This window comes from Papaver somniferum, chromosome 1, assembly GCF_003573695.1.
Source record: "Papaver somniferum cultivar HN1 chromosome 1, ASM357369v1, whole genome shotgun sequence".
Classification (NCBI taxonomy): Eukaryota; Viridiplantae; Streptophyta; class Magnoliopsida; order Ranunculales; family Papaveraceae; genus Papaver; species Papaver somniferum.
In genome coordinates, this window is record NC_039358.1 from 243588178 (window position 1) to 243615914 (window position 27737).

The window sequence follows — 27737 nt, forward strand, 5'->3', positions numbered from 1 at the left end:
GTATAAGGGGAAAAACCTAAGTTTATGATCTGGATTGCTTGAGGTATGGGTGCTTCCTCTCTTCCATCTTATAATTTTGATGAAACAGTTATCTTGCTCTTTTATCTACTCTCGGTTTAGTGAACCAGATTTTAGCTGCTACATTATTGCTTTGTTTATCAAGCTCCGGATGGGTCTACAGGGGGTTGCTTCTAAATGTCCATTTGTACTTCTTGTATGGTTGGATTATATCAAAATATGTGTCAGAAAAATCTAAAGGATTCTACGAAGAGAAACAAACTCTTCCGATGAAAATTGAATTTTACATAAAATATAGTTTTCAAAATAAAATTTATTCATTCTTATATTCAAAATTGAATTCAATCAAAAGTAAAAGGTCATATATTCATTCTCGATTCTATTCGTCTTCCTCCTCCTAGTCGACAAATCCAGGTCCCCATCCTTGAGATACAGGTATCACCGGTAAATCCTTGTGGAACAAATAATCCTTGGTTAACCATTTCGGTTTATCATCTGATGACCCATCTTCATTAACAATGTGGTCATGCCTGTTGTCGAAAGCCAATGATATTTCGTGATTTATTTCCGGGTTCCAGTCGATATTTTCATCGACATTAATGTCAGAGATTCGAACGGACGATTCAGTTTACACCAGAACCGAGCTTTCGCCTTTCCTAACGGTTCATCACCGGAAGAAGCATCCCAATCCAAACATCTCTTAATCTTATCATCCCAGATCAAAGATTTTATTGACAATTGAGCCTTCACAATCTGTTCCCAAGAAATCGATCCCTCCTCTTCTTCGTAATATCTCTTTTCCCATGATGCGGCCACTTTAGGCCGCCATACCATAAATATAACATTGCTCTTGTTGCAACCACTAATTGATTTTTTTGCCATCAGAAAAATAAAAGACGATTATCTAAGGATTGTCAGACTCTCTTTTATGATTATTTTTAACAAAGTTATAGCAGTGGTGATGAGTGATATGAGTGGTGAAAAAACTATTTAAAAAAAAAATAATCTAAAAAAAAATAAAAAGATATTATATTATCTTAGATTGTAACAACGTTCTTAATTGACATCCGAGCAACAAGTTGGGCGCCAACCCATTTTTGAATAACAACATCCAATTTATGGAAAATAAAACTACCTAGATCACTACCAGCATCATGACTAACTAAACAGTTCTTCAAACGCTTGAAAAAGCAAACAATGTCTTCACTGAGTTCCCTCAAGGTGGTGAACGCCAAAATTCTAATTGAGATTAAAATTTTGAAAAAAAAAATCCCAAGATTTTGTTTTGGTTGTTTAAGGAAGGCATGGATTCCATAAACGGTAAACCACGTTTATGCATGGCCACGTTTATGATTGACCAAAGAAGAAACTATTGTGCATGGCCACGTCGTATAACGATAAAAATATATACCAATTCCGTTTTTTTTTGGTAGTCTGCATGCAAGCAGGAAAAAGAAAAACAAGAAAAGACAATTAAGAATTGCTAGGAGCTAGCAGAGGAAGAATACAGAAGGGGGTTGAGAAGATGTCCACCAATCTTGGACATTGTGTCGAGTCGCAAACTTTGCGTGTCCACCAATTCCTTTTTTAAATATCTCGTTTTCTAAGGAAGGTTTTTTAAATATTTTGTTGCTGAATAGGAAGTTACAATGGTTAACCACGTTGTGCATGGCAAATCGATAAATTCTCACACGTCCTATAACGGTACAAAAATATACCATTTCCTTTGTACTGGAGATTTTCCCGGCCCGCATTCAGTAAAAAAAAAAGAAGATAATCTTCCATTTTCACTTCTCAAATCATCCTATTACAAACCCTAAGAATAGAAGACAGTATAGTCATTTCTCAAATCATCCGATTACAAACCCAAAAATGGCCGGAAAAGTAATTATGAATGAACAAAATTCATCATCATCATTATCAACACTGCCGGCATCAGAAACAGGAAGTATTGAATATATTCCTGTCAAGAATACAAGAAATTTGTATTTTGATAAATTGAATCAGCTTTTCGTGGTAATTCACTAATGTTTTGTGTTTTTGCTTTTTACTTTGATAAATAATTTCGTTTTACAGGAGGGCGATAATCGTCCTAGTCACTGAGGTAATTTTTCGTCGCTTTACTGGTATTTACGCTAAGTTTTGTATTTTGTTATTCACAAAACTTCATTTAATTTGCTAGATGCGAGAGGAAAACACTATATTGTTTCCAACTAAACGCCTTCGGGACCTTCCACGTCTGCTTCCATGCATTCTCCCTGATCTATCTTTTGGTGTTGATAAGTATGTTAATTGACAAATCCAAGTCATGTTAATTTCTTTCATTTGTTTTCATATACAGGGATTGGAATCGGCCATCAGTTTTTGTCACGGGGAGAAATGGCAGCAGTTGGATTTCACAGTCACGGCTTTAAAGAAGTGGACTATGGTTTCCAAGATGACTTTTGATATATTTGTTCTTATACATTTGACAGGTTTGAAGTAAGAACTGATAAAGATTAATAATATTGCAATAACTTGTTTAATTATCAGTTGCCGCACGAAGAATACGCAGATTATACTTTTCCCATAGCAACGTCAATTGTTGTGTTATCTACGTTGTTTGAAGAAGAACTGTATTATACCAGCCAAAGTAGCCAGGAATTTGAGGATAGAATTCTTGCTCTCAAGGTTTATATTCCTATCCTCATTTCATTTTACGAATTTTAATTTTTTTTCTTAATGGTTGTTTGATGATAATATCACACTACAGAATCGATTTCTTTTTAACCATCCTTTTGGAGATCTCAATGCTATAGAAGGGTATGGACAAGCAATTTCCCGAAAAAAATCTTTTCTTTTAATTAGTTTATTCAAAGCATGAGCTAATTTTGATTTTCGTTTTATACGACACAAGGCTTTGCTGCGATGATATTACCAGTGCGGATCCAGAAAAAATCCCGATCATAGCAACCAATAATGGTGGTGATTGCCCATTTGAACCCACGAGTAAGTTTCATGCTTTCATGAATTGCTTGCTTGGATACTTTATCTTCGTTGCTTAATTTGTGATTTCCAAATCAATTATTTATGTACAGATTTTACGTATAGCAAATCTCTTGTATTCGCGAAAAATGTCAAGAGACCAAAAACCACCCTCGGCTGCAAATGTCAAGGAGATTGTTCTGATCCAAAGACTTGTCCTTGTGCACAGCCTAATGGGAAGTATCCGTATCGTTCTGTACAGGATGGCAGGTGAACCTGATATTTCTGCTTGAATTCCTTAAATAAATTCCACAGTAACTCAACTTTGTGCATGGCAGCATTAACAGTCCATGTCTAACATGCTAGTTTATTCATTGGTTTCAGATTGCGAAATAGTACGAAGCGAATAATATATGAACGCGGAGAGCATTGTGGTTGTGGTTCTAGTTGTCGAAACAAAGTAACACAGTGTGGATTAAAATACAAGCTTGAGGTTTGTGCTTCTCATATATTTTGTTTCGTTTACAATGATTTGTCCGTACTTTTCTAGAATCCTAATTTACGACGTATGTGTCTATGTTCTTTGACAGGTTTTCCATACTCCACATAAAGCTTGGGGTGTGAGAACAAGGGATCTAATTCCTAAAGGCTCGTACCTTGGAGAATATGTAGGGGTGATCAGGAGGGATGAGGATGCAGATGAAGAACTGGAGAATGTGTACCTCTTTGATATCCTCCGTCAGAGAAAAACAAGACAACAAAGGTACTATTACTGGCCTATTCCTGATAACCCAATATTCACAATTACTGTATTCAGTTTATAACTGACTGATGTTATTTTTTCTCCCTTGCAGAAGGCCAAGTATTGCATAGACGGGGAAAAGGTTGGAAACTATGTTCGCTTCATCAATCACAGCTGCAAACCAAATTTATTCGTCCAAAGTGTTTTGAGCGATCACCGTGACGTCAGTTTAGCAAGAATAGTGTTATTCGCCGATACAAATAGGGATATACTTCCAATGGAGGTAAATATTCTTTTTCTTTTCATATTTGTCATCTCATTTTATCATTTACTAAATAAATCGTGCCTTGAGTTTAATGCAGGAGCTCACATATGATTACAATTACAAGATAGACAGTGTTGAGGTAAATGGCGTTATAAAGAAGATGAAATGCCGCTGTGCTGCCAAAACATGTCGAGGACGCCTGATGTAGGTCAATCTTGGCCGGGAAAAGATTGAATTTGACTTGTCTGCAAGCCAGGAAAAAAAACATTATCCTGGGCCCTGGCCAATTCTCTTTTTACTTGTGTATTTTTCTTTTACTTTTGTTATACCTGCCTGACATGACAGTAAAAATATTTCTGTTTTAACTTTTTTATTTTTATTTTATTTTCAATTACATTCTGATAATTTTGAAGTGGAGGGTAATTTTAGTTGTTGTAATGCTCAGAACTGCACTCTTTCAGCAAACAAAATTGAACTGAGGAGCATTGTTCTTGAACATGGCCAGTCCTAGAGTCTATAGCGATAAACTCCTACACATTGCATCTCCTCCTGCTCCAGGTTGCTGTTGTTGAACATCTTCAGCAACTATCTGAAGCTACAAACAGAAGATGCATCACTTTCCCTTTATCCAAAGTAATCAAGAATAGGTTCCCTGTTTCAATCTGATCAAGACATCCAGTAAATTACAGAGCCAGAGACACTCCTTTGAACATTAAAACTTAAACTTTTGGAGAACATAATAGATCGTCAAGAACAAGAAAGTGCGAATAGTATTAAACAAAAAAATTAAGAGAGTTTTGCAGATTCTACGATTTATCTGCAAAACCCGGACAGAAGTTATAATCAAGGAAGAATGTGCTTAACGAGGTTTGTACACCGAGGTTTTCTCTTCTATCCATAAAATTGTACCTGTGCTGCTTAAAATTTCTTTCTGACCCTGTACAGTAAGTTTAGTACCCTTTTCTGTAGTCAAAATTCTACTCTGTCAAATGAAAATTTGTATTTCAATGCCAATTGATTAAGAAGCCTTCCAAAAAATTCGACTTCTCCCAATAAAGAAAAATCTGTCAGTTTGCCTCCATAAGACGCTTAACTTCTTCTAATATACGGGTATACTCGTCGAGAACACATGAGTTGTTCCCTTCTAGATAGTCTCTGGCCCTCTGGCTGCTTCCTGTCTTGTCATTGCACCTAGTTCCTCCAACAATTAGATCGAATCCCCCATAGGAACTGACTAATTCTTTTAGCTTCTGAGATGTAAGTGTATGGAGATCTGTAATGGAATCAACAAGTTTACCTTTCTGGTCATTGCTTTCCCACCAACTTCGAAATATTTCTCTATTCACTTTGGAGTTTTCAACAGTAACAACCAGGTTCAACTGAATGCCGAGACGAGTAAGGGCAATTTCAGCACCTCCAATACCAGGTAAGATTGAAAGCACAGAAATTCCATTTGGAAAAATTTCTTTCAGTGTGGACAGATGGTATGCTATTGTGTCTACCTGCAAAAGTAGCGAGAATTCGTTATTCAAAAATAATAAGAAAACTTTGAAAATGACTAGCTTCAGTCCACAATGTTGTTAGACATTCAAATAACCTTGCCTAAAAACGAAAGTTACATAGCATAGCAAATCTATACGAAGCACTGTTGTCTCGTTCCTTAAACACAAAGCAAGTAGGTATTTCCAATTTGTATGAAGGTTGCAGTGGTTATAGTAGTAAAAGGATCAGATAGTGACATCCATGAGAGCAGTAGTATTATCACGGTCAGATTCCTGATAATCTTTATCTAACTCAACATGCTACCTTGTTATAACAGAAGTAAGAAGACAGGCATGAATTTTCAAATGCACCATGAACACTCTGAACTTAAAGACAAGCAAAATCATGGATGAAAAAAACTAGCTTCAAAATTTCGATAAGAAACTTAAAGGCCCTGAACACTTGATTCACAAATTGGGTCACAATCACATGCAATGCAAGGAAGTTATAGGTTTAGATGGCAAAATCTGAGATATGGTTAACTGAATCAGGCTCTTGCACATATTCTTTAACCCCAGCAAAGATCTTCATCAACTACTAGGTAATCATGGGCAAAGACAAAATTATTTTTACTGCCAATGAGAACATGTAAGGATCTGACCTGTTTTTCCGGCCTCAGAAGTTAAAAGTGCACTGAAACTTTCATCGCCAAGTCCTCTTTATTGAAGGCTTGACTAATCCACAACAGCAAGGTTAAATAACTTAGGATAAACCATTCTACAGGGCTTTGGTAGACAATGTAGATACTATTCACAGCTAAAGACTTCTATGTACTAGGTTCTTAAGAAATTTAAACTTCTGGACAGCTTCTTCTATATGAATCTATGAGGGAAGACAAATTCAGGTTCGCATATCGTTCTAGAAGAAGATCTGTACCAGCTGTTATGTGGTTACCACTGAATTTTTTATCCATTATCTGTTTCTTTTAGCAAAATTGAAAAGAAAAGAAAGATAAACAAAGTAGCAAATAGATAAATATTGGAAGATTACTAACCTGAAGCGCATTGCCTAAAGCTTTATACCTATCAGTTCTGGTTCCGCCACCTCTAGTATGGTGCTCCGGATATCCCAACAGCCTTTCTAATTCTTCCGGCTCAAGCGGCGACACCGTGTTTCTCCCAGTCCATACTAAGTTGAATCTTTGACACTCATTAACAATACTCTTTTGAACATTTGGAGTTGGCGCCCCATTGCAGTTTGCAATTGATCTTCTAATTACCTCTGTAGGTTTACAACTACCATTACATGTATCCAGAGAACCAAACTGAACTCTTGTATCCCACCATGGCCACCAATCAGCAGTATGTGGTAAAGCTTTAAAAATTGTAAGTGGAGGAGTAGGAAGTAAGCGAAATCTGTTTTCTGTTGGTAAGTTATGAACATACGCTCTTCTGTTTGAAACTGCACTGAAGGATTTCGAGTCCACAAACTCAGGTTTGAAGTTGTGTAAGTAGGAAGACGCACCAGTTTCGAAAAAAAAGTATGGAGCACCAGTAGCTGCAACCGGAAGCCTCATACTTAATGCTGGCTTCAGAGGATCTTCAGCTTCCCGGGATAGTTTTATCCTCTTTTCCGTTTCTGGCCTTCCACTACTTCTACAAGAACCAATGCCTCTTTCCCATTGACCTTCCTGTTCAAACAACTTCTTCTTCCTGCTATTCAGAGGACTGTCGACCGTTGGAATCTCAAGAGAAGTGGCCTTTGCAATCTGGGCAGCAGAAATGTGATCCACAAGCTCATGGGTTGAAGTGTCTGGATCTGCAATGGCAACAAATTCACAAATATGTCAGTTTACAGGTGGCGTGTGAGTGTCATAAAGTAATTTGCGATAGCAATCAAGATCTTTGTGTGGTCTGAAGAGGCGGATACGAGGAAAAGGGATTGTAGTGGCCTTAGAGAAAGTCTGTAGTCCCTAATTCACTCTAAAGGGACTGGTGAACAAAACCAGACAAAACTTGGCTAGATTCAGTCTCGCCAGATTGACAATTAGGAATGATCAGTCACTGGACTATCACAGAAAATCCTCCATCTGGGTCTGAAATGGGTTCAGCAAAGTGTTGAGCAGCACACACAGAGTGTCATTGCAGCTCAACCTACTCTGTAGTTTCTTGACATCTGTGAATACAAGAGTCAAATCTAAGTTGGCGTAACGTAGCTCAACCTACTCTTGCTGATCAGAACTAGAAGACAATGCATGGTTGCGAGTCCCTTATAGAACAGCCCAGTTAGCTATTAAGAATACTTGGATTAATCTTAGTGAGGTATGAATCATGGAGATGCAGAAATGACACAAGGAAGCTACAAAGGATGACTCATCACAGGATTCTTGAGTACAAGTTAAAGATCATAACACCACCGAAAACTTAATGGCTGGAATATGTACCACATGCATTAATAGCTGACGAGACTTCGTCAATGTGGAAGCCCATCTCCACTAACTCCAACATCTTCCTATCCTTTTCGGAAAGATGTGGCGAAGACTCTTCAATCTCCTGCAAAAGTAATGGGCGCAAGATAGGTTGATTTAAGAAAGTAACTACAAAATTACTGCAGAAAGGGACTCATTGAATACAGGAAATGTATAATCAAGTTTAATATAAAATTACTGCATAAAGGGACTCATTCAATACAAAATTACTGCAGAAAGGGACTCATTCTATAATCAAGTTTAATTCCTCGAATACTACCATAAAAGGTTCAACTAAATGTATCAAACAAATTGAATATCAAAGAAATTTCAGCTTCAACATACTGGTTTAACCAAATATCCGACTCACTTTATATGAAAGGAGAGTTTCCAGTATCCTTCCTTCGTTCCCTTCTCCTGCATGTACAAAGATGAAGTTCTTGAGAGAAATTTTATAAAATTAGCCACTTAATCCAGAAACTATTAGAATCATTGTATGAGGAGGGTATGTACAAACCATTTTCAGCAATTACTTTCAGCACTAATTCTTCTGCGAAACCCATTGAAGTAAAGTAAGATATTGTCTTGGACCGTCCTGGGTTTGAAGAACTAGCTCCACCGTGAGGAAGAGTACCATTTGAACAGGCGTAGGTCGATGACTGAGGTTCGTCATCTTCATCCTCAAAACTCCAGCTATCACTCGAGTTTCCATTATCCTAAACAAACAAAAATACAATGAGGATGTAACAATCAACATAACAATGAAAGAATAGAGAAAAAAGAGAAACACCCAAACACCAAATTTCACCCACCATTTTAAAGGCGAATGTAATTCACTAATTCCCCTCCTTGTCGATACAATGTACCTGTTGCATAGAACAAAAAGAATCCGAATATTAGTGTAACTGCATAAACAAGCAATTGACATTATAAAATTTGGTCCTTCTATTTACTTTCAACTTAATATACAGACATACACTAGGCGATCGACATTGTATAGAGCCATACATCTATCTAATCCCATATTCAGTACTACTACACTTCTATCAAACCCTCTTCAATAGAGCCTTGTTCACCCATATCCGATACTACATTCATCACACTGCAACCCTCTTCTACAACTAAAAGATTTGCTCAGTTGAAATTTCTGCACCACTCCATTGCATTCAAAAACTTAGAATTGAAGAAAAGTTTCACACAATCAAAGCCATGCATACACATCTAACCAAACCCCGGATTTCAGTGTAACTTTTAAAAAAATAAGCTTTTGCAAACTAAACTAAAACCCATGAAATCAAGTCCAAAGGCACCTCTCTGAGGTCTTTTTACAAACAGTTCAAGGGTGCATGGGATGAATTTTAGTGAAACTGCAGAAAAAACCCAGAGTTTTATCAAATGAGAAAACCCATTTCTAGGTCTTGAAATCGTTAAAAACCCTAAATGCAAAACAAGAAGAAACAATGTAGAAAAAGGAAAAAAATTGATAGAAATTTTCATGAAAGCACAGATTTTACCTTGACAAACTTGAGATTTGAAGAACCCTAGACTTTGTAATCTCCGCCTCTATCTCTCTCTAGACGACAACGAGAGAATTGGGGTTCGTAGAGAGAGAGAGTGAGGAGAGGACAGAGTACTAGTGGTGGCGAGGCTGATACTGAGACTGAAAAAGTAGAGAGAAAAATGGAAAGATTTTGGAGTAAAGACGAGGCCAAAATTTTACCAGGACCTTTTTTGGTCGAAGGGATGCGTCCTACAGTCAGAAAAATCTGCAATACAACCCAAAAATCTTCAGCGGATAATTGACATTATGTCACTTAAATATGTTATACGACCAAAAATCCACCTTGCTGGTAATCTTTTTTTCTTTCTTTTGAAAGAATCGGGGGTTACTGCCCCGAACTTTTATTTTAAATGCCTCATTTAATGAGGTTAGAAGGGTTACTATGACCAAATGGAAGCCATGAATACATTCAATTAACATCAAAGAGATACACAACATACAAATTGAAATACATGAAACAAATACTAAAATACAAAAGCATTATATTCATGTATTTCATTGAAGAATTCGATTGAGAGATGGTCTGAGAATTCATAATCCACCATTTGAAAATTTCTTTAATATTCTTCTTAATTGAGAAATTATTGTCTTCAATAAGACAAGATGCTCCTAAAGGGGAGTAATCAGCACAATTGATCAAAATCGTGATCAAATCTTGTCGCCAAGGATCCACATGTAGATTTTCGTCAAGTCGATGTAGATCGCCCTCAAATATGTGTTTGAAACGATTATAAGAATTATTGGAAACGCCTAGAAGGCTGCATGAAATTGCAATATATAATACGAAATCCAATTGTCTAGTACAGACAATCAGATATAAAATTAAATAAGACATAAAAGAAACATAATAATCACCTAAACAGGGATTGGTTTTATTGATAGTAATTACATACTATTAAAATATATACTTACTAAGATTCCCTAGATCAACCCGGTTGAACCGAGCAAATCTAGATTAGAAAGATGGCGATGGTGAAGAAGGACGTTTCTGGATAATTTTTGGGAAAATACGGTTATTAGAGAGGAAAGAGTTATTTTTATTTATTTTTCACATTGCTGGTAATAAATTGTCACGTGTGCTAGTGATCCAAAATTAGTCTTTGCAGCCCGTAATTTACATTGTGGGTTAAAATCTACGTCGTGATCCAAAATTAACCAATCAACCAGAAATCGTTATTTCGTGATCCAGAATCTACATCATTGCTATTAGCTTCCACATTTAGAAAATGTAAATAGCTCACAAAAGTTTTTAACTCTTTTTGTTAGAAGTCACTCCTGGAACCACCGTGTCGCCAAACTAACATATTATTTTTCCAATTACTTAATGGTGTGTTTGGATGTATAATTTTAAGGATGAAATTTATGGGTTTGTGGAATTTGGTTGAATTACATTTCTTTCGCTATGTTTAATTGCTCAAATCCCTGGAATCACATTTCCCACAAAAACCAGTTTTCTAGCAAATCCTTCATATGGAATCCGACCACTCCTCCCTAAGATTTGTTGGGAAACTTATCAAGGGATTTATGGATCCACTTTTTTTTTAACTTTAAATCGCATACATATGTAAATTTAAGATTCTGCGGGTAATACCAAACATTATATGGACTTTAAAACAAGATAATCCTAGGAATTTTAACTGAGTTAATCCTAGGATTTTTTTATCAAAAAAAAAAAATCTGCAATACAAGCCAAAAATCTTCAACGGATGATTTACATTATGTCACTCAAATATGTTGTATGACCAAAAATCTACCTTGCAGATAATAAATTGTCACGTGTGTTAGGGATCCAAAATTAGTCTTTGCATCCCAAATTTACATTGTCGGTTAAATTTACATTGTGATCCAACCTCAACTTGAAACAATTATTTCATAATTCAAAATATGCATCATCGTTCTCATATTAGTTCCAGGACCCATATCTAGAAAAATATCAAAATCTCAAAAGTTTCTAACTCTTTTGTTGTTAGAAGTCACTCCTGAAACTGCGTCACCTAACTAACGTATGACTTTTCCAATTATTTAAGTTGAAAATTAACCTCTCATGGTGAACTCAAACACCCTGTAAGTGAGGTTGGACTGGAGATCACACAAGGATCTTTGATCGAAAGACTTCCCCTTTCTAAACTCCAAAATAAATATTCGCCAAGGATCTTCGATTGTATTTCAAAGTAGTTTAATTTTAGTAAAGTCATCGACGAGCTCGTAATTACGGAGTTAAAAAATTAATATATGGTCCCTTACAAATTTTCCATTGCATTGGTTACCACGTATACCTAAGATTAATTTTTTAAGAGTGATCCGGTGTTTGGAAAACAGAATAGAAGCGTTTCTATTATTTCCGAAACAAGTGTCAATCTTCGAATTCTGATCAAACAAAAACATTATGTAAAGGTACTACTTCACAAGTCATCTCTTTGGAAAAATCTTATGCTAAAAAGTGAAAAACTTATTGACGTAAATGATTTATTTTAGAAAGATAAATCTTGCATTCAACAGAATGAAAATGCGGAGAGAAATACGAAGTTCTTCCATTTTACTGTAAAAATTCATGGAAGTCGCAATACTTCTGTTTAAAGAGGTGCAACGAAATGTGGATCGCTGTCATGTGATGTTGGAACATTCTGTCAGCTACTGGTTGAAATGGGACACTTTAAAACGTACGTTCACGATTACGGTCTTTCTAATTGGATTTGTAGTACTAGTGACTTTTTGAAGCTTATCTTAATCCTGATCTCCCATCATGTACTGTAATGTAATTTCAATTGCGCCGATCAGTTCAGGAATCAAGGATGTTAAAGATGTCATGTAATGGCCAAATATAACAAAAACAACATTTTTCTGGAGAAAGTTATGTTATGTGTAGGCGGTAGAAAACTGAACCATGTTGGAGGCTAAGTGCGACGCAGTGCTGCCACATCATGTCTTACAGCGTTAACAACATGCTTTCAAAAAGAAAATGAACTTCATCAAAACCACTGAATAACTTATTTGAAGAATATAGTGATCAATAAAAAGTGATTAAAAAAATATTAAACTCGGTATCATACATGAAACCATATTTTAAACAGAATCCTATCCAAGGGGAAGAAATATTCCAGAACCAATTGGGCATCTTCCTCCAGGTCTACGCATAAGATACATATCCACTGGAACTGGTTTGGCAATCCGTTTAAACTGAAGAGAAAACTCCGAGAGTTTTAATCTCCTCTTGCTTGGTCATATATGCACATCGTTACAAAACGTTTACATACGATCGCATATAAGGTCGAGTACATGGATGCTTGATTCACGATTAATATTGAAGGGTTATACATGCTAATAACGTTCAACATAGAGTTATAACCTTCTACGTGGATATTGTATTCACGTTCCCAAAACCAAGCCATAGAGTTATAACCTTCTACGTGGATATTGTATTCACGTTCCCAAAACCAAGCCTTATCACCAGGGATGCATTCTTCATAATAGTTATCCAGGTGATCTTTCTTCTCATTCAATTGTGCGAGTTTGAATTCATGTCCCGTACATACCGGTGGATTAAATGGCTGCTTTACCATCCACTATTATTTCTTCATGATGATCTTATAAAGAATATTATAATTATGAAAAAAACATCAACAAGTTATAAGAGGCTCATTTGTGGATCAGTCAAGATGTAGAAGAAAAAATATGGGGTTTGGATGTTTTCCTAAATGAAAATATTAGAAATCGCTTACTTCGTTCAAGGTTCGATTATTTGTAATCATATAGAAATCGTAACAGAGAAATTTTCTATGCCTGGTCGATTTCTTTCCAGCTGAATATACAAAGAAATAACTTAAAGAAGAGACATGGATGAGCTTCTTACCTATCAATGTATGTAACTTTTTCTATTTTGTTCATTTTTCTTTTCTTTTATTCTTTCTTTTGGATTGAAGGTCTTATGTCCCTCTTTGTGTATTCTATTTTTTATTTGATCAATGAATACCCCTCCCTGGGTTTTCTTTTAATAAAAAAATAATAACAATATGAATTGCCATGATTATTTTATAATAGTGTATTAGAAATAACCCACAGATTAACGCAGATTTTACCATGATTATTTCATGATAGTGTACTATAAATAAATCGTTCCATAACGACACTATTTTAATTGATATATGATTGATGTAAATCTTTTTTCTACTTTTCAATCTTGTTCAATGGGAAATCGTATTCTGTTTTGTTTCAAGCCAAAATAATGTTCATGCATACATTGTAAAATTTAGCTATATACATCATCCAAAAGCCAACGCCCAATCATTTAAGTAGTATCATGCGTGTATAACTGTATATATATATCTCAGTTATGCTCCACACACAAAAAAAAATCTCACTTCTCATAAGATTTACCTTGCCACCTCCAAGTCCAGTTAATGCATATATAATATTGCGATTTCATTTTAACGTTTGTTTGGATATCTTGAACTATAAGGTGATCCAGTAATTAAATGTTAACATATTCGTAATATTCTAATGTATTTAAGTTGTGTGTTAATATTAATTTAATGATAAAATGAGTCTCATGTATTAAAAACACGATGTATCTAAACATTTTTTTTTGTAAGATATAGATATATACTCAGTGATAGTCGGTTATGAAATATCAAGGGTGTACATTAACCGGTCAAGTCAAACGTTGACCCAACCAAGATAACATATTCGTAACCGAAGTGGTGGAATTACATTATTACCCTTACTAATATTAACATTTCTAGTAGGTCCTAGCATATGATCCATGTATGCTAGAAAGTAGTATGTTTGCAACCTGTTGGAACTGTATACCCAGATCCCATATGTTGTTAGCTCTTCTTGACGGGTCATGGATGCACACCACTTCTACAACCACTGTGAAAATCACCATCATTGTTATTTCAAGTTTGGTTGTCATATTTTAGTGAATCAAAACTCATTTAAAGGGTCGCTTGACTATGTACTAGAGTCAACTTCGTATAGGTTAGCTTGAAAGTATTAGGATATGAGACAATACAAGTATTACGTGAAGAATTGAAGAAGCGAAGAAGTAAGGAGCTACAACGACGACATCATCCTTCCTCTTGAGGTTAGTAATATTTGACTTGAACAGTTTCATTCCCTAACGTATCTTTCAAGTCGTGCATATTGAAAACATAATTGCGAAGCTGTGAATGATTATACTCTAGTTAGACATAGTATTAAGAAATACAATATGAAGTATAACGCCTATCTTTTGAACTTCGTATATAAGACATCGACATAATGATGGGATGTCGTAGGCACAACAAATTAATAAAGATATTTCCCACTAATTAACTGGTAATATAGCGGTAGTAAGAGATCGTTCCCACAGAGAGCTGTGTAATTGATAGGTTATTTGAAATATCAAAATAAAGTAAATAACAAAAGGGGTTTGGTTGTGAGATAGATAAAAAGGCAATAAAGAAGAAAGGGATGAATAAGGAATCCTTTGCCGTTACCAAGCGTTAATAGGATTATAATACTTATCTATCTTTCGCTAGAATCATGCATCACCAACCGTAGAACAACATCTAAATTAGTGTTATCCGCAAAACTCCTTCAATCACTGGATACGGAAGTTCTCGGCTACCAGATTCTATCTGACGAACCACCAAGTAGTAGATCACTCAATGTGTAATCCAATCGAATACCTTAAGCTTTGTGAATTTAGGTTGATCCCAGTAGTTAAACTCTTAGATCAAGGTTTACTTGCTGGTGTTGTCTTCACACACGATTTCTCCACAGAATCCATCTGGAAGGTCTCGCGATTTCTACTTGTGTAGAGAGTTAATCGACGATTACTTATCACATAACTTCTACTAGCGATAGAACAATCAATAGACTAATCTAGTATGCATCCCAAATCAATCTAATAATTACTCCTAAACCCTAGATATGGTAAAGACAAACGATGATGATAAAAACTCTCAATAGATTTGTATTATGAATAAAGCTTCACGCGTAGAACATTGAATTCATCCATAATCAACAAACACTAGTGGAAAATCAAAATAAAAAGTCTGCCAGAAAAAGCCTTATAATCACTAAAAAGGACTGCTTCTGGGAGCCCCAAATCTGTAGACTTTTTTCTGGAAACGACTGCGGCTGGGAGCCATTGAATCTTTTCAGAAACGTCTTCCTCAGATAGTCTATTCACTATTACTGATAAAAGCAGACCTTTATGTTGAACATATTATATAAAAAAAATACGAAATTAATTTAGCCGAATCGAAAGCTGATTCAGCTGAATCTAGAAAAAATAAAAGCTGAATCACATATAAATTAATATTTGCTTTAAAACCGTATATTAATCAAAAAATTAAATTGATAGCACATTTAAACCTGAATTTGTATCAGAAAGTACTAACAATTTACAACTTTTCACTAGTCCAGAAGGGGCTATAAATGACTAATGAAGTATGTTATAAAACATGGTTTATCACGGTTTTCATCTGTTATTCGAACCGTTATTTATTTGGTGTGACTCTTTATAAATGACAAACAAGTAACGTTATTAAGTATGAAGTATAAAATTTGTGATTTAAAATCACGTCCAAAAGTTGTTATTAAGTATCACGGTTATTGTATGTAACATAAAATAACAGTTGATTTTTGTCATAAAAGAATCATGGTTATTATTTTTGAATCACAGATTTACGGTTATTATTTTTGAATCACAAATTATTTTTGAAAAATAATAACGGTTAATGCATGCCATTAAAAATTACGGTTGTTATATGTTAGATAAAATAATGGTTCGTACCCATTATAGTTCGAGGTATTTTCATTTATAAAAATTGCCAATTCTAACGAGCCAGTTCCGTCATTTTTTTCGGATTTTTGCATTTAGATTTTGGGAACCCGAAATTCAATAGGAAACATGAAATACGTTCAATTATATTCGGTGTATCAGAAACTCACCCAAATTAAAAAAGAAAATTGACTTAAACAAATTGACTTTATTAATTAAATTTATAATTATTTTCTAAAACAAAATAAAATATTCAAACATAAATCGGAGGACATATCCTAACAACTCCAACTCCAAGTTACATCCTGAAAATTAGAAAAGTAATCAATCTGTTGTCACTAAAACTCTAACTTAATCGCTCTCCTACAGTAGTCATATAGGTCTTGGGCCACTTGATAAACTCACCAAGTACAACATCATCATCTCTATCGCACAACATTGCACTTGGATCAAAGAATTCCTCAATCATGCAGCCGTAGTGGTCATCCATAAGTAACTTGCAAGTGCAACAACCTTTTTCCTGAAGTTCCTCAAACAACAAAGACCAAAGGACGAAGGTGCCGCTGGGATCCCAATACCATGTATACGTAACAAGACAAATTTTGAGATATTATGACAGATTAAAATATCAAGGACCTCATGGATCGGTAACAAAAGCTTATTAACAAAAGAACAAAATGGATGGTTACGATGACTCCTGGACCGGTAACAAAAACTCGTGTCTCTAGCGATTCACTCCCACTAGGATGTAGACCACTCCCACTATCTTCAGCGATTATAGGTTGAGAAACTAATTATATACCTTCGCTCGAAGATGGTAAGATATCTTCACTCTCTTCTATTTCAAAGAGTTCCAAGTTTTTGTTAATGTCACTGATTCAAGGAAAATCATTTTCAATGAAAAAAATATCTCTTGAATCTATCTCAGTCATCCCTCCACTTGGATGTTCACCATACATCAAATATCGTTTTGAGCAATCAAAATATCTTATAAAGACAAGCTTTCTTGCTCTAGGACGTATCTTTCCATACACATGAGAAGCATTGTGAACATATAACCAGCTGAACCCCATGGGTACAAATTACCTAAATTAGGTTTTCCGCTTTTCCAAAGTTCATATGGCGTAGAAGGAACCGATTGAGTTGGGACACAGTTCAAAATGTAGGCCGCAGTAATAATAGCATCCCACCCTGAAAGATATTGGGAGGTTGGATTGCGTTATCATTGATCTAACCATATCTAATAATGTCATATTCCTTCTCTGTGCAACACCATTTTGTTGCGGAGTATTTGGAATAGTAAGCTGTCTAGTTATTCCCTTACTCTCACAAAATTACCTGAACATATAGGATAAATATTCGCGTCCACGGTCAGTACGAAGAGTCTTCAAACTCTTCCCAGTTTGATTCTCAACTTGTGCAAAAAAGCGCTTGAAACAATCCAAGGCTTCGTAGGGGTGAGCAATCAAATATACATAACCAAATCGCGTATAATCATCAATAAATGTGAGAAAATAAGAATAACCATGTCTAGCTTTAACATTCATAGGTCCACAAATATCAGAATGTACCATCTCAAAAGGTTTTGTACAAGCTTTTCCTTCTAGACAAGGTTCACATACGGGTAAGGAAACTTTAGCGAGTGAGCCAAGATGGCCTTCTCGAGCTAACCGAGTCATCCTATCTTCCCCGATATGTCCTAGTCTAGCATGCCAAGTTACACAGTCAATAACACTACTACTACTAGCGTCAGACACTAAAATCAGAATTAAACAAGTCTAATTTAAAGAAATTATTACATAGATAACCATGTCCAAACAAAGTACCATAAAAGAATATGTCCAACCTACCGTCTTCTATTTTAAAAGAGTACCCTAAACTAAGAACAGAAATAACTGAAAGTATATTATGATGAATTCCTGGTACGTATAACACATCGTGAAGTGTTAAAATGCGTCCAGAGCGCATAGAGAGCTGATATGTGCCAATTCTCATAGCATCCTCACATGTGCCACTGCCCATATAAACTCTATATGTACCACGTGAAATACGTCGATAATCTACGAACCCCGCTCGATCTCGAGCCACATGTTTTGTTGCTCTCGTATCTTCAATCCATTCAGGGAGAGAATGAGCAACCATTACATGTGAACACACAGATGTGTAAACAGAGTTAAATGAACAAAGTACCTTTTTCGGCTCAGTGCACTCACGGCCAAAGTTTCCTTTGTTTCCACAGTTATAGCATTTCGTCTTAGATTTGTCTCTTTTTCCAGCACGCTTGCCACAACGACGCTTAGCTGGTTTTTCTGCCTTTTCATCATCCCTTTGGCTATTTTTCTTGCGCTTCCCTTGTGGTTTGCACTCACCTTGAGCATAAAAGGTAGCCACACGTGTCGCCTCTTGGCGCTCAGCTTCAAGCTCAACGTGTCGAGAGATGTTAGAGAAATTCTTGATGCTTTCATTATGAGTCAGAATTTGCTTCATATGTACCCAAGAATCATGTAATGACCTTATCACAGCTAAAACTTGGTGTTCATCACTTAGAACATTCCCAGCAGATTTCAACTCACGAATGATTGACGACATCCTTCTTAGATGTTCTGTCATTGAATGCTTGGAATCCTTTCGGTAGACCTCAAATTTCAACACTAAGCTGCAAAGTCTAGTGGTGGACGTACCACAAAAGTCAAATTTTAGCTGGTCCCACATTTGCTTGGAAGTAGGAAATCCTCATATTCTCCAATAAGATCATTGTGCATGCTACTCAACATAGTGTGGCGTGCACTACGATCTTTCTTAACCCAAGTTTCGTAGACTTCAAGATCACGATGGTGTTGGGTAGTGATAGACACATTTTTGTGTCTAATTTGATCTCAATACTATATATTGTTGGCACTCGATTTTGTACTAATTTCGTTATTTTATGTCTTTGTAGGAATTTTTAGAGAAATAATCCCTTGCGGCGAAATGGGCTCGAAAAGTAGCGTTTTACACCCAGGAGAAAATTACTAATGGCACACCAGAAATGCACCAGAAGCGTCCCAGAAATGTCCCGGAGGAACCCATAAAAATTACTATTTCCACCCAAAAATTACTATTTCCACCCGAATTGCTATTCGCACCCAAGCTCTAGTTAAGGGGCATCCGTCTTCTCTTTAAATTCAAAAGCATCTTTTTGGCGGGAAAAATATATTCAAAACTGGCAGATTTGTGATCGAGAAAACGAAGGTGTTCTAGTGCGATTCAATCGCTGAAATTTGGTGGGAAGTTGTGATATGACATAAGTAAGCTAGTGTGAGTGTTCGTTTATCCCAGAATTGGCTACAATTTTCTAGACAATTCACGAGCTCAAAACAGACACATACACACAGGGATAAGATAATCACGCATTATGGAGAGTTCTGGAAGTGTTCTGCTCATGTTTGATGGCTCGAGCAACACTTTGGGTCGTGATAAATCGATTTGGAGCGTGCTGGGAGGAAGTTTACGTGTGAAATTCCAAATCTGGTAAGAAAATATTCAAAAATAATGTTATTCACTGCCGAGTAAAGACGAATTATTTGGAGTTATGGCGAGGGATTTCAGCGTGTCTTTGAGTATAAATATGATCTTTGGGTCTACTAGAATGAGTGTCGAGAGTTGGGAGAAGAGAGGAGAGCCACAGAAGCAGAAATCAAGAGTTGATCAAACTCTGTTTCTGCTGCTGATGAAGATGAAGAACACGAAGAACAGACTAGCAAGAACCGTAGTTTATGAACAGTCGTAGTTACAACGGCTGTGGGTCTTAAAACGCGACTACATCACTTCAGTTTTATCGTTCTTTGTAACGGTGTTTGCAACAATTATAAACGTCGCAAACACCGGATTTTCATTATTTTCTCCATTTCATCATTTGTACACCTTTATTGAGCCATAATTAAATACTTTGAGAGCATTTTTACTATGATGAGCTAATACCCAACACTGGGACGACGGAGGAGGCCAAACTTCATACTTGGGGTAATTTCATTTAATTCTTTTTTACGACTTTTACATTAATTTAAAATTGAAATATGATTTGAATTAATTGGTTGTTATTTAATTTGATGGTGTATGCTTGGCTTAGGTGTTTTGATACATCATGCTTATGACTTACAATCAATGATTTGAAAATATAATTTGGCAAAATAAGAGTCCATATAATTTATGTTTTGAGCGATTATTGTTGAGAATAAATCATTGAGCCCTATGTTATGAAAATTGGCCGAATCATTAGTCCCAGTACCTCTCTCACCATTGTTAATATTTTTTGTGTATAATTATTTATTAAAGCTAAAAAAAAGTCTATCTTCACAAGTCTGAAAAGAACCCATTTTATAACCACTATTTACAACAACTTTTGAGAAACATCAGGTAGTATGACCCTCTGCAGGTCGGACCATTTCATTTGTTAGGAGTTCCATTTTGCCTCCTTCATCCAACAAGTATCGGATTTTTTTATGCTACACATCATAATTCTTCCCATCAAGTTTGTCACCCTTATTGAGATCAACAATCACATTGTTGCTAGCCATTTCTACACGTTTGTTGCACAAAGTTGGACATTATTATTACGTGTACACTCACTATACTGTCTTAAAATCTAATTCATAAAACATATCTACACACAAATCCGAGATCGAAAATTTCGCTAGGCTCATAATCATCACCCAAATATGCATTTTAATATAACCTCTATCAATTAATTTGGACTAATAAATATTGGTAAAGCACATAACTTAAGCCAATAAAACCACTTAAAATCAACCAATATATGATGATTAGTTATCTATCAACAGAGATAAATAAGCTACATATAAACAAAGTACATCATGTGGAAAACGGACACGAAATCAGGAGTTTCTTGCTACTAATTTTCAAAGTATCTCGCTCACGAATTATTTTCAACTAACGAAAATAAAGCAAAAATATGTACTGTTTCGGAAACATATATTATTAAAATTATTTTCAACTAATGAAAATAAAGCAAGTAAATTATTTTTCAACTAATGAAAAATAAAATAAAAATATGCCTTGTTTCAGAAGTAATAAAGAAAACCCACTTTTAGATTTTTCAAAAATTCTGGAAATAGACGAAGTAATATATATTTTCGCAAACACATACACTAAGTATTTTTGTTGACCAAGACACTAATGATATTAAATTAAACAACATGATTCAACAAATTAATCATATTTAAAAAAATATTAATATGATGCATGTTGTATTTATATGAAATTAATTAAATCAACCACAAAGGTGATGACTCCACATAATTAATTTAAGGTCGTGATCCTTTCGGGCAGAGGCCGTTTAGTCCATGGTCCATTGGATGGTCAGTGTGAGGCCAGAAATTGGAAAACATTGAACCACAAAGGTGATGGCTCCATATAATTAACTTTAGGTCATAGTCCTTTCAGGGAATAACCGTTTAGTCCATGGTTCAAAAAATAACGAAAACGCATAAAAGGTGATGATGCCAATGTAAGTCATATATAACTAATATATATATATGTAAGTTTAACAAATCAAATGCGGAAATGGATTATTAATTCATACCTTATAATGGCTCCAAATGCGGATGAATTAGAACCGGTGGATCACTTGCGTTTCACGTTCTTGAACCTTCAAACTCGGTGATGAGTAGGTGCCACAAAAATGAGCACAAATATATTTCCACAAACTAAATACCTTGTAAAACCTCAACTTTCTCACCAAAGGACACTAAGAGATTTGGGTAGTTCTACACAACTAATGTTGAACACTTGAAGACTTTGCTAACTAGTTTGAATACTCACTTACATACTCTCTAGCTAGTTTGCTTACTCTCCATACTTAGCTTACACTTGCTAAACGTATTGTTTTCTTACTTCTTATTTTTCTACAAATGAAATTAGAAGCCTATTTATACTTAAACTTCAAGTATCCTCTCTTGGCAAGTGTCAAACATTTGGGAGCAAAAAAAAAACACATGGAGTAAGTGATCAAACACTTGTTAGCATCATGCAAACACATGATGGCAAGAAACAAGACACATATTTCACCATCGCTTGGTTAGTTGGGGAAGGATTTTTTCTTTGACAAAATCAAGCATATGACTTTACTCATTCACCCAAAATGAATTTTGGGCATGCACACACACAATGGGTGCCCATATTTCCAACATGCCCAAAAAGAAAAAAGTCAGGTGCGACAAAACAAAAGAAAGAAAATTGCGTCCAAAAACAACAGAAAAATGTTTGTATCAATTTCCTAGTTGTAATTAATTACATACATTGATTAATTATTACTGGTAGCAAGTGGCGGACTGTTACTTTCATTTGGTAAATAAGACTTCATTGGTTTCCTTTAATCTAACACTGGATGATCTTATTCAACCTTTGGAAAAATTAACATGGAATCTTATTCAACTTTCACTTTTACTATTTCCCTAGCTGTTGCAGTCTTATATATATAGATACCTCCTCCCTCCCCATTGACGGACAATAACATCCAGCTGCCAGCATATATAGACTGTCGTTGAAACCTTAAGCGTGCATTATTTTCCATTTACCAACTACCATGCCCACTCTTTTGAAGACTATGTCCGTAGCATTCAGAAAACTAGAAACCACTGTAAATCAAGGTCGGGAAATAGAAGTGAAACCTTTTATTGAAGCATGCTCTACCATTAATTCTCTCACGAGCCACTTACACTCAGGTCCTATATCCGTAGTGGGCGACTTAAATGAGGAAGTATCCGATCTGATCTCTCTCCCTTTTCTCTCTTTTCTTTTAATTAGTGTGTATTTATTTATTTTTCCAAATATTCTTACTATGTTTATCTGGGTACCAGGTTAGTGCTATAAAAAATGCGTCAACAACGTATTCTACATTGAATTCAATGCTGGAGGCAGGTATTGAACGGGACAACGTCCTCAATTTGAGGAGAGTAATTGAGGTTGTGGAAAACTTGTTTCAGGATATTTTAGATACAGATTTTGATGATGAGTAAGCTCTTAATTATCATCTATATTAAAAACAAAATTTTGATTTGCCTGAGTGATTGTGTATCCGTGTGACTGTATGTTAAAGATCGATGCATATATATGACATGATGAGTACTGCTCGCAGGGATGATAATTCATTGGTTGATCAAGGATACCGCGCTTACTCGATGGTTTTTGGTCAACATCTTGGAGATTCATTTCGCACTAACATAGCAAAGTTCGTACACTTAATTCCCAGCAAGGGAGTTCCTCAAAGGATTACAGGAAAATGGTAAATATAAAGTTCATCTTTACTTATTTTAATGACATATATATTGTACAGTATACTACTTCCGGTAACGATAGATCTAAATTGTTTGCGCAAATTTTAAGGGGAAAAAAATGAAGTAGGTAATATTTTAGTTTTTTTACAATAAAATTCGTGTATATGACTACAATAAAAATAAAATTTAAAGATAGCATGTCTCTCAAACTATGCATAATGTTAAGTATAAACTTTATATATATATTGTTAGGAAACATTTTGAAAAGAATATGCAACAAGAATCGTACAGAGAGAATCGTTTGTGGAGTTTGATGGTGTAGTATGGTTAACAAGATCCTACGATACAAACTGTCCATTTGAACAACTCCAAAACCATTCAGAAAAGAAAACGAAAAATCATTTTGTGTAAAATGATAGGACACAAGCGAATACAACTCATAAGAGAAAAGCGTCTACTGTGAGGAGCGTTTAGGTTTTTTTTTTCATTTTTGATAACTTAGGGGGAGTTTAGTTGGCCGTTAAAATTTTCTAAACATAGACTGACATTTATTTTCTGTTCTTTTTTCTTGGTTTTGACAGAGACATCATGCGCAGCTAATATGAGAGCCATTGTTGACGCAGCACCACGTATCACTGCATATATTGACGGGCTCATGTAGACTGGTGAAACTCGGAAGTATATCAACGACCTCTTGAAACCATGAAAACATATCAATGCTGTGTGTATTCTGTTCGTTATTGATTGTCACTGTTTTTTAGTTTGTGCATTAATTGCTTCTTGCGTGTAGACAATCTTAATGCGTTTCCTTTTCTTTTCTGTACTATGTTTGTTTTTGTTGAATAATAACACCATGAACTATCGTTTGTTATGTATTTGCTTACGCATCTTTGTTTTTGGTCGCTTACGTGTTATTATCATAACTTTCATTGGATATGCGCATTGCGGATGCTGAAATCATCGGTTAATCTCTCAAGCTTGCTAAATGCTAACAGTTGATTATCATTTCATAAATCAGAATATCAGCAACTTGTCAGAAATTTGAACTAGTGTCGTAAATTTATAATGACATAACATAAAAAGCGCCACATGATAGGTTGGATTCGTTGGACCGGGGGAGTTATAAGGTGATGTAATTTGTCAAAACCATGCGCATGCAATTACATATGAAGTTTAATTGTTAAATAGAGAGAGTGGTAAAGTAGGAATAACACAAATAGTGGTTTTTTCACATTTTCAATGATTTGGTCCAGCAATTTAGGTCCAACCACAGTGATTTAGTTCATGAACTTAGGTCCAACGCAACCATAGTAATAAGTCTTATACTTTTTACAATTTCACCCACTAACTTGGAAACAAAAAAAAAAAGATAGCCCCAAATTGAAATCATAGCTGAGTGACTCCATTTTCACAGCCTTGTCAGCTATTCTTATCCTTTAGTCAGTCCCACAGCGGAGTGACTCCATGACAACCATTTTCACACCAATAATTGGGTCTTCCGTCGGTGGGTTGGACCTTCGAAAATATGCTCTAATCATCATGCCATTATCACTAAGAATCTAAGATAGTTTAATTACTCCAATATTTTGTCATCGAACGCAAGTGTTGACTTGAGAATGGGTGGATATACGTACCCAACCTAAGACCTCAGACAAGACAATTAAGAGAATAAATTACATTGTTAATGTTACCAAACATCACCAATGATTATCTTGATTGATACTTTAAAACAAAAAGTTGTCTTGATTGACAGATAATCTCAACTAGACTAGCTAATTAAGACTTCTTTTTTTCTTTTCCTTCTCTTTTTCTGTTGCAATAAACGACTTTCGATTCCTAGCTTCTGTCATCGTCGTCGCTGTTCTTTTTATCTCTAGCAAGTAGCACCTACCATTAAATACATTGAACCTTATTCAACTATTGGACACTAAAATTTATAATAAGTACCTTCTCCTAGAGACGGATAATATCATCCAGCCAGCCTGCAGCGTATATAGATTATTGTTGAAGCCTTAAGCGCGACATTGTTATCAATTTAGCATCATGGCTCCTACTCTTTTGAGAAAAATGTCCGTAGCTTTCAGGGATCTAGCAGCCACCGTAAATCAAGGGATGGAAATGGAAGTGAGACCTTTTGCGCAAGCATGCTCTTATATTGCCTCTCTCGTCGAACATTTAGGTCCACATTTCAGATTTGCAGTAGCTGATTTTGAACCTAAAGTAAATGATCTGATCTGATCTCTCTCCCTTTCTTTAACTAATTAAGTATTTGTAAGTTTCTTATTATGTTTTGTAATCATCTCCTGTACCAGGTTGCTAATATAAATGCAGCGTCACAATCGTTTCGTACATTAAAATCAATGCTGGAGGCAGACATTGAACGAAATAACGTCCAGAATCCTGGAAGTCCCGCAAGAAATCTTCTCAGATTCAAGAGAGTTATTGAGGTTCTGAAAGTTTTGTTTGAGATGATTTTAGATACCAATTTTGATGATGAGTAAGCTCTTAATTCTCATCTACTGTATTAATTAACGGCAAAATTTTGATGTGCCTGCCTTTGTGATGTAAATTTGATGCATCTAATTACATGAGTACTGCTGCTTGCAGGGGTGATAATTCAATGGACTCCCAAGGATGGGAAGCTTACTCAAAAGTTTTTGGTAAACAACATGAAGCTGGCTTAAAGACTAAAGTATTTAGATTCCTACCCAAAATTCCCTCCAAGGCACAGTTCCTTGTTAACTTGGAGGAAAATGGTATGTATTATTGAAGTTCAGATACGCTTTGAGTTTTTCTCTAAACATTTTTCTTCATAAATTTTCCTTTCGTTTTTTTGTTCGGAACATTATTTTTGTCATGTACGAAATATTATCTCACGAACACTTCCACAAACCAAATTAATTTACTAAGTACGAGTGTTAAGTTCATCTTTTATGAAGAGATCAACTTAGCATAACTAATTAGGGCCTCAGCTGAGTCATTCAGATTACGACATTTATTTATTTCTATGGTATTTTATTTTATGTTGACAGAGGAATCATGCGCAGCTAATCTGAGAACTATTGTTGAGGCAGCACCTGTTATCACCAATAACATTAATGGATTATACAATTCAATGGGACTCGATTTAAACCTGTGAAAATTGAAGTGGGAGACAACATTTCAACGACCCTCTTGCTGTCGTACGTTTCATTTTTCATAAATTGGATCATTACTTCATCTACGTACTGCTTTTCAGTATTTCCTTCCTTTAGTTGTTTCTTGAGTGTAGTTTGTGGACTTTTGTTTTTTTGTTCTTTGTTATTGCGTTTATTGTATGTTGTCGTTGATTATCTTTTCATTATACCAGCTTCTTTTTTGAAAAAAAGCAAAGATATTATAAATAAAAAAGAGCTCCAGGATAGCGCTCTCAAAAGATATAAGAAGAGTTGAGCAAGGTGCTTAGAAAGCTTACATTAAAAATACTTTCGGAACAAACTTGCCCAATCGAATACAAAATCATCAAACTCGATATTTTTAAAAGAATCGACATTCATTGACCAATTAAGAAGTAACACTTTGATGTCTACAATAAGATAACCAACTAAGAATGTTGCTTCGGTGTTATTATCATAACGGTTGGTGGTCATGTTAAAAGGTAGCTTTTATAACACAACAAAAATGGAGGCCTCTCGGGACTGCCAAATAGTATCCCAAGAGGCCAAAAGTCGTCCCAAAAAGGTCTTAGTGACAGTTTTGTTACGTCCCCTGTTCCACCATCACTAATATTTCAGGCGAACAAAGTTGGCCAACATTTGGAAGAGCTCACTGTCGGGACTCTAGGATCAGTGTTGGGGAACTATTGCATCTCAGAATAATCTTGTGATTAAGTGAAAATTCTAAACTCAATATTCATTCAGGTGGCTCATTTTGGAACGACACATGGTCAGGTGATAATCCACTTGCAGTTACCTTCCTAGTTTTTTTTTTTTTTTTGATAAAGGAATGAATTTTAATAGATAATGACAGGCGCAATATGCCTGCCTAAGAAGGTTTGTAAACAACTAGTAGCATTTTGAAGTTCCTAAAAGGTTTGTAAACAACTAATAGCATCAGCCAATTCCTATTTCTCTTGACATGTTTAATGCTCCAACAACTAAAATAATTCAAAAGAACTTTAACATCTCTAACTATCTTCCTATATTCTCCCATCTGA

The 27737-nt window shown here is 35.4% G+C and overlaps 4 protein-coding genes across 4 annotated transcripts; 3 read left to right on the forward strand and 1 right to left on the reverse strand.

The window, feature by feature from the left end:
- The first annotated feature begins 1890 nt into the window (after positions 1-1890).
- Positions 1891-4197, forward strand: LOC113275245 (histone-lysine N-methyltransferase, H3 lysine-9 specific SUVH4-like). The gene is made up of 11 exons (XM_026524720.1): positions 1891-2003; positions 2095-2122; positions 2360-2446; positions 2551-2688; positions 2771-2820; positions 2915-3006; positions 3096-3252; positions 3367-3475; positions 3573-3791; positions 3837-4007; positions 4087-4197. The coding sequence occupies exons 1-11, from the start codon at positions 1891-1893 to the stop codon at positions 4195-4197; spliced, it is 1275 nt and encodes a 424-aa protein (XP_026380505.1).
- Positions 4198-4678: 481 nt separating this feature from the next.
- Positions 4679-10467, reverse strand: LOC113322613 (DNA (cytosine-5)-methyltransferase DRM2-like). Its single transcript, XM_026570743.1, has 8 exons — positions 9453-10467; positions 8751-8804; positions 8456-8654; positions 8309-8355; positions 7915-8023; positions 6526-7289; positions 5287-5491; positions 4679-5180 (listed from the first exon to the last, which is right to left on the reverse strand). The coding sequence occupies exons 2-8, from the start codon at positions 8751-8753 to the stop codon at positions 5134-5136; spliced, it is 1374 nt and encodes a 457-aa protein (XP_026426528.1). The 5' UTR covers positions 8754-8804; positions 9453-10467; the 3' UTR covers positions 4679-5133.
- Positions 10468-22814: 12347 nt separating this feature from the next.
- Positions 22815-24413, forward strand: LOC113339748. The gene is made up of 4 exons (XM_026584976.1): positions 22815-23025; positions 23126-23280; positions 23404-23550; positions 24124-24413. Coding segments are annotated over exons 1-4 (477 nt in total). The 5' UTR covers positions 22815-22851; the 3' UTR covers positions 24125-24413.
- Positions 24414-25431: 1018 nt separating this feature from the next.
- On the forward strand, positions 25432-26882 carry LOC113339758 (accelerated cell death 11-like). Its single transcript, XM_026584987.1, has 4 exons — positions 25432-25762; positions 25855-26039; positions 26150-26298; positions 26575-26882. Exons 1-4 carry the CDS (start codon positions 25586-25588, stop codon positions 26679-26681), a joined length of 618 nt encoding a protein of 205 aa, XP_026440772.1. The 5' UTR covers positions 25432-25585; the 3' UTR covers positions 26682-26882.
- Positions 26883-27737: the final 855 nt, after the last annotated feature.

What these genes read in the sequence shown, in the direction of transcription:
- LOC113339748 (XM_026584976.1), top strand. Translation starts at nt 22,852, where the DNA reads ATGCCCACTCTTTTGAAGACTATGTCCGTAGCATTCAGAAAACTAGAA. An exon ending in TGGGCGACTTAAATGAGGAA is followed by an intron (nt 23,026 to 23,125) that starts GTATCCGATCTG and finishes TCTGGGTACCAG; the next exon opens with GTTAGTGCTATAAAAAATGC. An exon ending in GATACAGATTTTGATGATGA is followed by an intron (nt 23,281 to 23,403) that starts GTAAGCTCTTAA and finishes TACTGCTCGCAG; the next exon opens with GGATGATAATTCATTGGTTG.
- LOC113322613 (XM_026570743.1), bottom strand. An exon ending in GAAAGTAATTGCTGAAAATG is followed by an intron (nt 8,356 to 8,455) that starts GTTTGTACATAC and finishes TTGTACATGCAG; the next exon opens with GAGAAGGGAACGAAGGAAGG. An exon ending in CTTTAGGCAATGCGCTTCAG is followed by an intron (nt 5,492 to 6,525) that starts GTTAGTAATCTT and finishes CTACTTTTGCAG; the next exon opens with GTAGACACAATAGCATACCA.
- LOC113339758 (XM_026584987.1), top strand. Translation starts at nt 25,586, where the DNA reads ATGGCTCCTACTCTTTTGAGAAAAATGTCCGTAGCTTTCAGGGATCTA. An exon ending in TAGCTGATTTTGAACCTAAA is followed by an intron (nt 25,763 to 25,854) that starts GTAAATGATCTG and finishes CTCCTGTACCAG; the next exon opens with GTTGCTAATATAAATGCAGC. An exon ending in GATACCAATTTTGATGATGA is followed by an intron (nt 26,040 to 26,149) that starts GTAAGCTCTTAA and finishes TGCTGCTTGCAG; the next exon opens with GGGTGATAATTCAATGGACT.
- LOC113275245 (XM_026524720.1), top strand. Translation starts at nt 1,891, where the DNA reads ATGGCCGGAAAAGTAATTATGAATGAACAAAATTCATCATCATCATTA. An exon ending in GTCAAGAATACAAGAAATTT is followed by an intron (nt 2,004 to 2,094) that starts GTATTTTGATAA and finishes TTCGTTTTACAG; the next exon opens with GAGGGCGATAATCGTCCTAG. An exon ending in GATTAAAATACAAGCTTGAG is followed by an intron (nt 3,476 to 3,572) that starts GTTTGTGCTTCT and finishes GTTCTTTGACAG; the next exon opens with GTTTTCCATACTCCACATAA.